Raw genomic sequence first — 12,430 nt, forward strand, 5'->3', positions numbered from 1 at the left:
GGAGGAGAGAGAGAGAAAGAGAGAGAGACAGAGACAGAGAGAGAGACACAGAGAGAGATAGAGAGAGACAGAGATAGAGGCAGAGAGACAGAGAGGAACAGAGAGACAGAGACACAGAGAGAGACAGAGTGACAGACAGACAGATAGAGACAGAGACACAGAAAGAGAAACAGAGAGAGAGATACAGACAGAGACAAAGAGATTCAAAGAGAGACAGAGAAAGAGAGAAAGAGAGACAGAGACCAAGAGGATATAGTATAACTCCTCACTCATCTTTTATTTCCTCTAATTCCTCCTTTTCCCAATTTAGGGAATGTTTTTAAGGTGAATTATTGATGTAAAATGTTTATATGTTTATGGATTGTAAAGCACTGGAATGAGAGCAAGGCATAACAGGTGATGCTGTCACCACCACCACCATCATCACCACTTATATAGCTTCCCAAAACAAAAGTGGACTGAAGGTCTACACCACTGAGATTATCCAATTTAACCAAAAGTGGGTCACACTGGATAGAGCCTATGAAATGGACACTCTCTGAGACTGGAACAAAAAAAACCCCACCATGGATGACATCCACATGAACTCAGTGTAATCAGTGAAGCATGGTACAAATGGTTGAGTTATGTGGATTGGTTTATAGAAGTCAAGGGAATTATGCCAACAGGCCAGAACTAGGTCAATGGCATCGGAAGCTAGAAAGTTATCCTTGGGAAGCCCAAATTTAGTCATCAGGGTAAATTCTGGTGTCTTCTGAATGCAAGCCCACCCAGCACTTCCTCTGCTATGTGCCATGTTGCCTTTTAAATAATCAAAAAAGGGAATCTCTCCTACTTTAGCAAACTGATTTACAGAGTTGAGAAAGCTCTTTAACACAGGCCCTTTCATCTGATCCTCACAGTGCTCTTGAGAGAGCGGAAGGGCAGATATGATTTCCTTCGATTGACAGATGGGGAAAGTGAATGGAAGTGAAATCATTTCCCCAGACACTTCTCTATGGTGGTGACTGCATTGTACCTTTCCTGATCATCATTCTAAATGAAGTTCATTAAGCTTAGGGCTCTGTGCACAGTAGGCACTAAATCAAAGTCTATGGTGGTTGTTCAGTTGTTTCAGTTGTGCCTGACTCTTTGTGACCCTATTTGAGGTTTTCTTGGCAGAAATACTGAAGTGGTTTGCCATTTCCTTCTCCAGCTCATTTTACAGATGAGGAAACTGAGGCAAACAGGTTTAAGTACTTGTCCAGGGTCATGCAGCTAGGAAGTATCTGAGGCTGTATTTGACCTCAGGAACATAAGTCTTCCTGACTCCAGGCCCAGTGATCTATCCACTGTACCATGAGATCTACGGTATTGCATCATATTGTCAGCATGAGGTGTTAGGTTAGGTACAATCTAAAGGAAAATTAACAGATCGAGGCTCCTTCCAGGAGCCAACCACATCAGCTTGAGTTGACTATCCCTGATTAGGGAAAGACAGGCTCATATCTTGTGCTGATATAGCAGGAATGCTGATAGACACTATTCCCTCAGAGAAGTTGCACAGAAATGAGAAGAGTATGTCTGTAGCCTGACCTACTGAAAAGCCCAGCCTAGAAGACTGTTTTAGAGTCTGCCATACACTTTGCCCTATTGATTTGTCTGAACTCAGCCTGATACAGGATTTGGGATGGGTTGGTAGGGATTACTTGTAGTAGCAATTAGATTTGAAGATCTTTCCCACCCATTAATAGGCCATGTGACCTGCTTACATCACAGGAAGCCTAAGACACATGTGGTGGGAGGAGCTTCCTGACAGGAAAAGGAAGTTATGTCACAGAAAATGCTGAGAGAAAGAGAGAGAGAGAGATAAAGGGAGAGAGAGAGATGTTATATCTACTAATGGCTGCTAATGGCTGCCCTCATGATGGTTAGAACTGGACAGGCTGACTTAGCTGTACTGTGAGTTTGTTTTGGGGAGACACCAGCAGGGGGTTGGAGAGATTTTGGGATGGCGAGGCTCCAGGTTGTGATATTCTGTATGGAATGTTTTGGGTTCCTTGCTGTTATGATGAAGAGGACTGACTGGCTGTGGGAGCTGAGCATTTGGTTATGGGATCTGGTCCTCTGGTGTCTGAATAAATGGTTTACTTCTTCTACCTTCTATGTGGAGCATCTTGTGTACTTTGTGATACAGAACCACAGGCATCTTGACACTTATCATCTATGTTGTTATCATTGTCTCACCATTTCATTACTATACCCTCTGAGAGCCTCTAAAAGTCCCTCAGGCCTATTGCCTGATCACCCCATGCAGGATGCTTGTGCTAGAGACAAAATGAGGAGATCTTAATAGTGAGGGATGTGATTTCCTTTATAAAGTCATAGTACCATAGATGGAGAGATAGAAGGGACCTTAGAAGCTTTCTAGTCCAACCTGTTTGTTTTACAGATGAGGAAACTGAGACTCAGTGAGATTAAGTGACTTGGGGTCAATAGAGGTCATAAGCACTGGAGGCAGGATTAAAACCCAGGGCCTTTGGCTCCAGGACTGGTGCTCTTTTTTTGTACCATGTGGCTTCAAATTTGAGCCATCTCAATGTCTGAACGGTACTGTTGAGTCCAGGATGGCCCAGGAAGCTGTGTCTCCAGGATTCCGTTGTTTGTAATACTCAAAGCAACAGTACTGTGTGTGCATTTATCCACACTCACACATGTGGGTCCTTCCCTTCCACTGAAGACCAGCTTTCTTCTACCATATCCTTGGGATGTGGGTTTGCCCAGGCTTCCTGGAGGATGTGCCAGCAGAAACCAAGCTCTGGGCAGTCTTGCCTAGCTGGAAAGACTTCAGGGGTGGCCAGATGGCAGCCTGTGTCTGCTTCTTGAAGGCCTGCTCACCTAAGTGTGACTCTCTTACTTTCATTACTTCAGTTATGGGCACATTGGTGATTCATGCCTCCTGGTCCCATATGAAGGTGGCTGAGATTGTGCCCTGTTGCCTGTTGATGAGAGGATGTCCTGTGCTGCCATCATTGTCAACTATGGAGAACAAACCATACTTTGGAATGTGGCCAATGTGGGAGTTGGTCTTTCTAGACTATGCTTATATGTAAAAGGTTTCTGCCCCCCCTCTCCCCTGTCCATAGTAAGGGGGAGCTGGTAGGGAGAAAAATAAATACTTGATAATTGGGAAAAAGTAAACTATGTTAAAAACAAAAGTAAAAGAGACACACAAAGCCATGGTGTGTTACTGATGAAGAAGACCATGTGAAGGGGAATGCAGATGTGATCTTTGGAAGTCTTCACTGTGTCACAGAATAATGGGCTCTAGTGCATCATGCCATGTCTCAGAAAGAAAGGAACAGCCCATCAAGAATAAAAGACAAGTCTATTTCAAACTGGGAAAATATATCTATTAATCTAATGCTAACCATGTCCCAAGATTCCTTTTCTCATTCATAAAATGAGGCCATTGCACCAGGTGATCTCTGAAGCCAGTCCCAGCTCCTAAAGCCCATGCATCTATCATTATCTTGTCCTTCGTACCAGGGCATGGCTGCGTACAGGTTTCCTCAAGCACGATCTTCTTATTTCCATCCACAATGGGGTCTATTTCTGCACAAAATTCCTCATCCACAGTCTTGCCAAGATCTTCTGCTGATCCATCGCTCACTACACAAGACACATTTCTGGTTTTAGTTCCCTCTCCACAGTGAGCATCCTAGAAAGGAGGAAGAAAGAAGAAATTAGAAGAGAAAGAAAAAGAAAACACACCTTTTCTTACTGGTCCTGTATCCTAAGTCATCTCCTTCTGTCAGAATCCAAGCAATGAATGGAGATAATGACCTGCTATCCTGAGTTCAGCACCAGGGAGAGCATCCAGACTGTCTTCATTTTTTTTTTTTTATCAAACAGTGGCAAGTTAATTCTCATTCAAAGGATTCTCCAAATTTTTGAATGACTATAGCACAGGAAGAGTTCAACATTAGGGCTAGTTAAGGGATTCTATGGCCAAACACTTAAAATCATAGGATCATAGGTTTAGGGCTGAAAGGAAACCCAGAGGCCATCCAATATAACCCACTGATTTAACAGAAAAAGAAGCTGAAGCCTAGAGAGGTAAAGTCTGACCCAAGGTGATATGGGTAGTGATATAGAGACAGGATTTGAACTCAGGTCCTCCCTCTAAGGGCAGACCCTTTTCCACTTTACCACATTGTGAATGCGTCACCTGTATACTGTCAAATTCCCAATTGCAAGGTCCCTATAGGTTACATGCATCTGGCCTCATTCCACCTCCTCCAGGCATTTACCTCTACTCTGCAGTTTGACCACTGGCCATATTGCCATCGATAACAGGGCTTCACTGGGCAAGGTTTGAATTGTTCTATCAGTGCAGGGCAAGGTCTGCCATCTCCCTGGAAGGGCTGAATTACTGATCGCCTTCGGATCATTTTTCCTTTGAAAGACACAAAGTTAGTTAACTTAATGATGATAACCAACATTCTTGTAATGATTTAAAGTTGGCAAAACCATTCGCACCCATGATCTCATTTCTTCCTCATGATGGCCCTGTGATCTGATGTCCACAGATATTTAATTCCCATTTTATAGGGGAGGAGACAGAAGATCAGAGCTATTAAGTGGGTATCCAAGGACAAAAACTAGTAATTGTCAGAGGCGGGATTTGAACTGAATTCTTTCTGCTTCCAGTGCTAGCTCTCTAGCCAACAAGATGCACTGACTCCCTTAAGTCAGTGATATACAGTAACTTTCCAGCCAGCTAAAACTTGAGCCTTCCCAAGCATTGACATCAGGAAGGGCTTCTTGCATAAGGGAGTTCCTCAATTCTGCAGGCCTGGCAGCTGAGGGGAGACCAACCTGTCAGGCCACATGTCTGAGTGCACTCTGACCAGGGTGACCAGTCAGAAAGCTGACAGTTGACAGGGCATTCCACCACACAGGACATGTTCATTTGCCAGGTCTTCTCCAGGCTGAGCTGAAAAAACAAACAAATGCCCCACAAATCAGTGATCAGTATTTCACACTGAGTGTTATACAGTCCTATCCTTGATGAGGCTGAAGAGAAACGCTGAGCACAACCTCTCACACACCCCCTACATTCTGTGCTCACAAGGTAGAAAGATGACTCAGGGACATTTCCTGGGCAAATTCTGTTGCTGGACATTATCGCTGGGTAGACAGAAGTGGGTGGTAATGGGCACCATGCAGAATTACTGCTTCAAACCTGCACTGTATACAGAGTACGAGGCGTTTCCCAGGTATTTAAGGAATTAAGGCAACTCAGTAAAGATACTGCCTCTTTGTCTTTTTATTATCAATGTCTCATTCTGTGATTTCATGGTTTTCTCCCTCTGATGACAGTGGTGAACCCCTTCAGTGCACGTTCTTTGACTCAGAGGACATCAGTAAGGGGGCCAGGCATGGTAGAGAGGCTCACACATTCCATCTCCCCCTTTCAATGGATAGTAGAGGAAGTAGGATGAGAAGCCCCAGGGAGCCAGAGGCAAGGTGGCTGCAGGCAGAGAACCTCACTGCCCTGAGAGACAAGGGAGCGCTAGATTTGACGAATGATAGTGAGCCAGTGGAGACATCATTGCTCTGTGTCCTGCATGAAGTAAATCGATAGGTTATTCAAACATTGTGACTTTGACTAATGTGCAGTTGAGAATAAGCTGAGCCAGAGCAGGGGAACAGGCTGAAGGAGATGCATCTGTGTGAACACATCGGGAAATGTTGGCAACCCTATTGTTGGCTATTTCATTATCTGTGATCCCAAGGTTTATTTCTATTCTTAAAGTGAAGGCACTCTGGCTTTTCAGCTTTGGTATTAGACACCAGCATATGTCTTTAGTGATGAGATGGTACAGAGATGAAAGCAGCACATCCCTGATGCTCTGAGCTGTCTGTACCATCAGGCCCTGGGCGTTACCCCAAATTCAAGCTCTTGGTGGCTGTCACCACAGGTCATGAAATGGTACAGGAGAGACTAAACAGCTTTCTGGGGATTTCCCCTAGTCCCTTACTCCTCAGAGGAGACAGAAATAGCACACTTGCAAAGATGCACAATGACTCCAAACTCACCTTTGTCCAATGCATTTTAGGGAACTATCAGGATTGGGCCAAAGTGGGGAGGCTAAAAAACTGTGACATCAATGGTCTAAGGGATAGAGCACCAGCTATGAAGTCAGAAAGCCCTGGTTCAAATGCTGCCTCCAATTTTCGATAATTGAATGACCTAGGGCAAGTCACTTAATTTCTCCTATCATCATTAAAATGGGAATAATTCTTATAGCATGTTCCTCATAAGATTGTGAGGTTCAAATGAGACAAAATATGTAGAATGCTTTGGAAATTTAAAGCTGTAAAGAAATGCCCCTTATTAGTATTACTGTGTACAAAGCACTCCCCTTTCAACAAACCTGTAGAGCAGGCAAGACAAAAGTAACTATTCCCATTTTACATATGAGACAATTGAGGCACAGAGAGGTTAAGTGACTTGTGCAAGGTCATAGTAATTAGTAGATGCTCTAAGGCCTGGCAAGAGCCTTCTGCTTCCATTTCTTTGGATTTTGTGTCAATCTACCTCTCTTGGGATTATCTTTGCCATTTGACAAAGAGCTTGATAATAGTCATGGTATAACTTGAGAATGTCATCATCAGGTAAACGTATTTAGCAAATGTGTGTCTTTGTGTGCTGAAACAGATGAGCCCAAATTTCCAAGGCCCATGGCCAGCAGGTTTGTCTCATGTTTAAGAACAGCATCAAGCAGCCACCAGGGCTCACTTAGAACCTCTGTTTTAAAAGAGGCTGGAAGAGAAAGTGAGGAGAGTCCCAGCAAAGGGCATTGGAAATCATCCCAATGATGTCACCCAAGAGAAGCATGATTTCTTCGAAAAAAAATACTGCTCCCAATGGTGAGTTAATTACATGACTTTTGGGCAAGATTCTGTTTCAATGTATCTCAGAGTGTAAATGTGTTGGGACAAGGTGCTTATAACTCAAATGAGTCTCTTTGAAATGAACTGGGGTGACTGGTTCCATTATTCCTCATTGGAAACTTTCATCATTTACAGACATGAGAAGACCACTGCCTTCTGGGCTTGTGCTTATGTCTCTATGTTCCTTGCATATTTTTTTTCTGCAGATAACAAATCCCTTGTAATTGGGATTACTAATAATAAAAATACCATCCATTTATATAATGTTCTAAGGTTTGCAGCGTATTCTTTCTTGAAGGGAAAAATGGGACAGAACAACCCCGAGGTGTCAGTTGTGTTAATGTCTGAAAAGCCCTCTGAATGTTGAGGTAATGCTTCATGCTGTTAACCTCCATTTTCCTCCATGTTGGGGATCAAGCCCACCATTTTTCAGGTGACTGGAGAAACAGCAGGAGTTAGCTACTGTGGCTGGCTTGAGAACAAGTCTCTGCAGAAGGCAAGCAATCAAGCTTTGGGAAGTGTGTGTGTGTGTGTGTGTGCGCGCGCGCGCGCGCACGCGCATGTGTGTATGTGCACGCACACACGTGCACATGCCCTCACGTGCAGATGTGCATATATATACATGTGCAGATGTGTGGGCTAGTTCTCCCCTGAACTTTTGTTTAATCCTTCATTAGGAGTTCTATTGGACAAATGGAAGTGTGTACTGTTTAATTCCATCTCCCCTGCCTTTGCTACAATGATACAAAGAGCACAATTCAAAATTATGAGACTTAGCTATCATAGCTCATATTTGTTGGTTTTGCTGACTTGTTTTCTCTTTTCTACTTTTAATTCCTTGTTATAAGTGTAGAAGAAACAAAAGACAGTAATAAAATTATGTAAAGAAGGTTGTCACTAAATAAATATTATTGCTACACATCTGGTTCAGTAGTTAAAGGATCTGGGATTTCATCTGGGTGGCTAGTGCCTCCCCCAAAGCCGATCACAACCCCTCTGTACCTTAGAAGACATGACAGTTTCATGAGTTGTGATGGCAAAAATAAATACATTCTATGTTCTGGTGAGCATCCTCCTGAAATTAGCCCAGTTACTCTTTTGATGATAGACATATGCTTTGGAAAGACTTGTTATAGCTAGGGACCCCCTTGGAGAACCCTTCAGAGTCTTGGCTGACTGCTTGGAACGTAGTAAGCACTCTAAAATGATGACTGATTGACTGAGCCACCTTCCTACCATGATGAGGCGTTGGAGGTGGACTTTAATTATCAACCAGTCAGTCTTCTAGGGACTTAATAACCTTTCTTTCTGAATTTGTCATTCCATTTGTTCAAGCAGTAGGGAGTTGGAATAACATCTGCGCTTAGAAATGTCAGATATCAATAGTCTAATGTGATGGGGTAGAAAGCATGCTGAATTTGGAGTCGGAGGGGTAGGGTTCAAATCCTGGCTTTGCCATCTTTGTGATGTTGGGTAAGTTACTTACCCTGTCTAAGCTTCACTTTCTTTCTATGTAAAATGGATAGGTTGGAATAAATGATCTTTAGGGTTCTTTCTGCGTCTAAATGTGATCCTAACATTTTCAGACATGTGGCGCATGTCTTCTTTCAAACAGGTGAAGTCTAGATGTCATTCACTTTAGAGGTCACTCCTTAGTTATTAAAACGAAGAAAGGTAAACAGGTGTGTTTGCACCTGCCTCAAAAATTCATATCTCAAGATGAAAACATGGCTTTTATAAACAGAGAAGTTGGGGAGCAGGGAGAGAGTGTCTGTCTGTCTATGCCTTTTTGGTGCCAAGGGCTGACTCCATTTCTTGGTTCAAGTTCCAAATTATTTTGGCCAGATGTGAAGATGTAGGGTCACAAGGTTAGAGATTAGAAATTCATACCTAACTATACTTATGGACCACATGTGATTAATGTTTAGCAACCTACAGAAAGCATGAGTGACACTGGCAGGTGTCCCAGGCACTGCCCACAATTCCCACCCAATTAAAAACCCAATGAATGCCTTGAGTAAGGTTTACTGTTTTTATTCCTGAGATTGCTGATTGGTCTTCAAGTATTTTACTCAGGAGAGGCTCATTAGCATATTGCTGAACCTCAAGCAAGAAAAAACTAGAGGAAATGACAGGAAGAAATCAGTGGTGACAGGCACAGTCTTGTTCCGAGGGGCATTTAATAGTCTGTAAATAGCCCAGAAAACATCTGTCAGCAAGGGACTGTGAGGAGTGTAGGTCACTTGGCTCAGCATGAACTGAGTTATTAGGCAAAAGTATCCACCCACCTCTTCACAGTACTTCAGGTCAACAGACTTGCCATCACTGCGAACACAATCCAGCATCCTCGTTTTGATGCCGTTCCCACAAACCGCCTTCTCACTCAGCTGGCAAGTGCTCCAGTCTGCAGAGGGGAGAGCACATCAGCACATAAGGCCTCAAAGCAGATATCTAAGTAGGCTCTGGTGACCTGAAGATCCTATTTCATTCGCGACTGCTCCAGGGGCCTCACAATCTGCAAGCTTGTATGATGCCAGCACCAAGGCCAGCGCCAGAACCAGTGCATGGGGCCCAACTATAATGGGTCTAGTGTAAGGATGAGAAGGCGAGAGGTTTTTCACTGCCTGGACCTCCAAGGGTGGATGATATCTTAACTCAGTCGTAAGAGTCATTTTTTTTGACGATATGACCATTGAGCTGGAGAGCAAATGTCATTTATAAAGTATTTCCTTTATAACAACAGCATCTTTTAGAATGATATTCTTCCTTTTCATCAGCTAATGAGAATCAGTGTCACATGGAGAGAGGGCCAGGCTTGGAGCCAGGAAGATGAATTCAGGGTCTGACTGTGACACATTCATTAGCTGTCTTTTAGGGCCCTTAAGCAACTATTTAGACCTGTAAGTCTGCATTAGCTTAGGGCATTTCAACAGAGAGAACTCCTTATACTGTGAAATTACAGGTCCACCTTTAAAAAAGTCAAACAGAGAATGAAGGAATCATGGAATCATGGGATTTCAGATTTCAAAGGGATCTTGGAAGCCAATTACCTCAACTCATTCTTCAATAAGAATCCCTCTTACAATGGGACCACCAAATGGTTCTCCAGTCTCTGCCTTTGAGGGAGGGGGCATCCACTCTCTCTCTCTCTAGGCAGCCCTATTCCACACTGGCATCACCCTCAAGGTTAGCAGTGTTTCTTCCTACTCTCAAACACTAACAAAGACCTGTGATCTCAGGAGTGTGGCTATTCCCTCATGTAATGCAGATTGCAGCCCACTCATGCCTGCCCATCCTGTGTGAATCTTGTTCACTTTCACTCATCACAAACAAGCCAGACCCTTCTGTAAATACTGGTAGCTAGCTGATGTGACTGCTTTCTCTGTATGCCTTTCATATTAATTCACACATACACATGGTGCTCTCCTCCCTGCCCCCCAACAGAATGGAAGCATTTTGTCGTTTATCTGATTTTTTCTTGGTCCCCAGTGCATAGCACACAATGAGTCTTTGGGAAACCTGGTGTCTTGCACACAGTAAAGTCTTTATGAAAACTTGTAAGATTGAGCTCAGAAGATTAGAGATTCTGAGCTAGATCGGACACCAGAGGTCATCTTGTTCAGCTCTCCCATGTTATTACGCAGTTAGCATCAATAATGAATTGATTAATTTATTTAGATGAGAGCTATAATTTCAATAGTATAGAAAAGAGACCTTTTCTCCCAGTGTAGATCAACCCTTTCCCTGGATCACAGTCTTGGAGAGTTTGGCGGGGAGGGGAGGCCCTGGGGTAAGTAACTAACCGGAGTATCATAATCAGAATGCGTTAGACGGGGAACATGAACATGGGTCTTTTGGAACCCATCTAGGCTGCCCCTCCTTTTCATTTTACAGATGAGGAAACCGAGACTCAGAGAAACTGACTGGCCCAAGGTCATAGTGACTAAGCCAGGATTCAAATCCATTTCCTCTGACACAACTCCAGATTGAATTGAATTGCAATGATTCCTTCTGGATTGCTCCTCTCTGTTATGTGCCGTGATTTCAGAAAGCACCCTTTCTTTTCACTCCTTTCAGAAACAGTCAGGTTCCTGATGCACCGAGTCGCACGGCTACCGTGCTCACTAAAGCCGGGAGCTGAATCTAGGGTGAGGAGGGCCTTGGGACGCTATGGCCTTCTGTGGTCCTTGGACAGAGAGGGCCCTGCAGATCTCTGGGGACCAGTCTGGCACAAGGCTGCTTCCTTTTCTAAGCCTTCCTTAGTAGGAGACACAGTATCTTGGGCATCACGCTTAAGGCATTTTCAGGGTTTGAGGCAGTGAGTTTGTTTTCAAAGCCTTGTATCCACCTCAACTAACCGAGCTTCACACAACAGAAAGAAAGTGTGTCAGTCCCTACAGATCCTTTCCCAGAGAGCACTGACTGCCTTTTAGCAAGCCCTTGTGGATACTTGCCTCTACAAATGCTTCTGGCTAGGCCCCTTCCAGGCCAATGCAGTCCGTTCACAGACATTGATTTCATCATGGACACCCTCCTGCTCACCTGTCACATTGTAGTCATAGTGGAAGCAGTTTCTATTTAGGATGCATGGCTCCTTCTCGATGGTGTCAGGGCAGGGTTTCCCCTCATCTGCCTGCCTGAGTGGATCCACCAACCTTTCCCGGAATGTGCTTTGATTGCAGGGCTTGGAGAGAAGAAGAAGAGAAAGTCTGAACACCATGACTTCCCACTTAGAATTGCTCAGTGAGATGCACTGGGAAAGGCACTGTTTGAAGTGTTAGGACCCCTGGGTTTTAGTCTCAACTCTTCCTAACAACCAACAAGCTCTGTGATCTTGGGCACATCATTCTGACCTTCAGGGCCTCAGTCTTCCCATCTGTAAAATGAGAGTGTTGACTTAGGTGATCTCTGAGGTGCCTTCCAACTTTAAGAATTCAGAGGCTCCTCTGGTCCTTCCCATCGGATGGCGCAGACTCCATACAGCCATTATTGAATCCATTCTAAAAATCCCTCATCATGGTGTAAGAGGGGTGTCCTATACTCCCACTTCAATCATTACCAAAACTCTAGATTTCTTTGTTCAAACAATCACAGGTATGAACTAGGTGTGAACAAGGTCTAAACTTCTCTATTGAATTAGTCAACCAATTAATACTTTAATGAGGTGTGGGAAAAGATTTGATCAGTTTGGAAGGAGTGAAGACTATTGGATAAAGTAAATTGATGTCACCCAGGACTCTATTGGTAATGGCTGAAGAAACTCTGCTTCGACCTATGTGTTTTCAAAATGGAAGAGCAGGTGAGTTTGGAACCCAATCATTTAAACATCTGGCAGGCTAGAGAAAAGGGCAGCTAGGTGGCAGCACAGTAGATAGAGTACCAGACACAGGCAGGAAGATTCCTTTTCCTGAGTTCAAATCTGGCCTTAGACACTTACTACTGTGTAACTCTGGGTAAGTCACTTAACTCTGTTTGACTCAGTTTCCTC

The 12,430-nt window shown here is 43.8% G+C and overlaps 1 protein-coding gene across 1 annotated transcript in view; it reads right to left on the minus strand.

Annotated features, from left to right (window-relative positions):
* The window catches only part of THSD7A (thrombospondin type 1 domain containing 7A), a 353,889-nt gene that overhangs the window by 11,929 nt on the left and 329,530 nt on the right, over positions 1 to 12,430 (minus strand). The window contains exons 18-22 of the mRNA XM_036760403.1: positions 11,485 to 11,626; positions 9,231 to 9,346; positions 4,861 to 4,978; positions 4,293 to 4,438; positions 3,526 to 3,700 (exon numbers count right to left, since the gene is read on the minus strand). Coding sequence (XP_036616298.1) covers positions 3,526 to 3,700; positions 4,293 to 4,438; positions 4,861 to 4,978; positions 9,231 to 9,346; positions 11,485 to 11,626 — 697 coding nt within the window. The remainder of the gene's footprint in view (positions 1 to 3,525; positions 3,701 to 4,292; positions 4,439 to 4,860; positions 4,979 to 9,230; positions 9,347 to 11,484; positions 11,627 to 12,430) is intronic.

This window comes from Trichosurus vulpecula, chromosome 5, assembly GCF_011100635.1.
Source record: "Trichosurus vulpecula isolate mTriVul1 chromosome 5, mTriVul1.pri, whole genome shotgun sequence".
Classification (NCBI taxonomy): Eukaryota; Metazoa; Chordata; class Mammalia; order Diprotodontia; family Phalangeridae; genus Trichosurus; species Trichosurus vulpecula.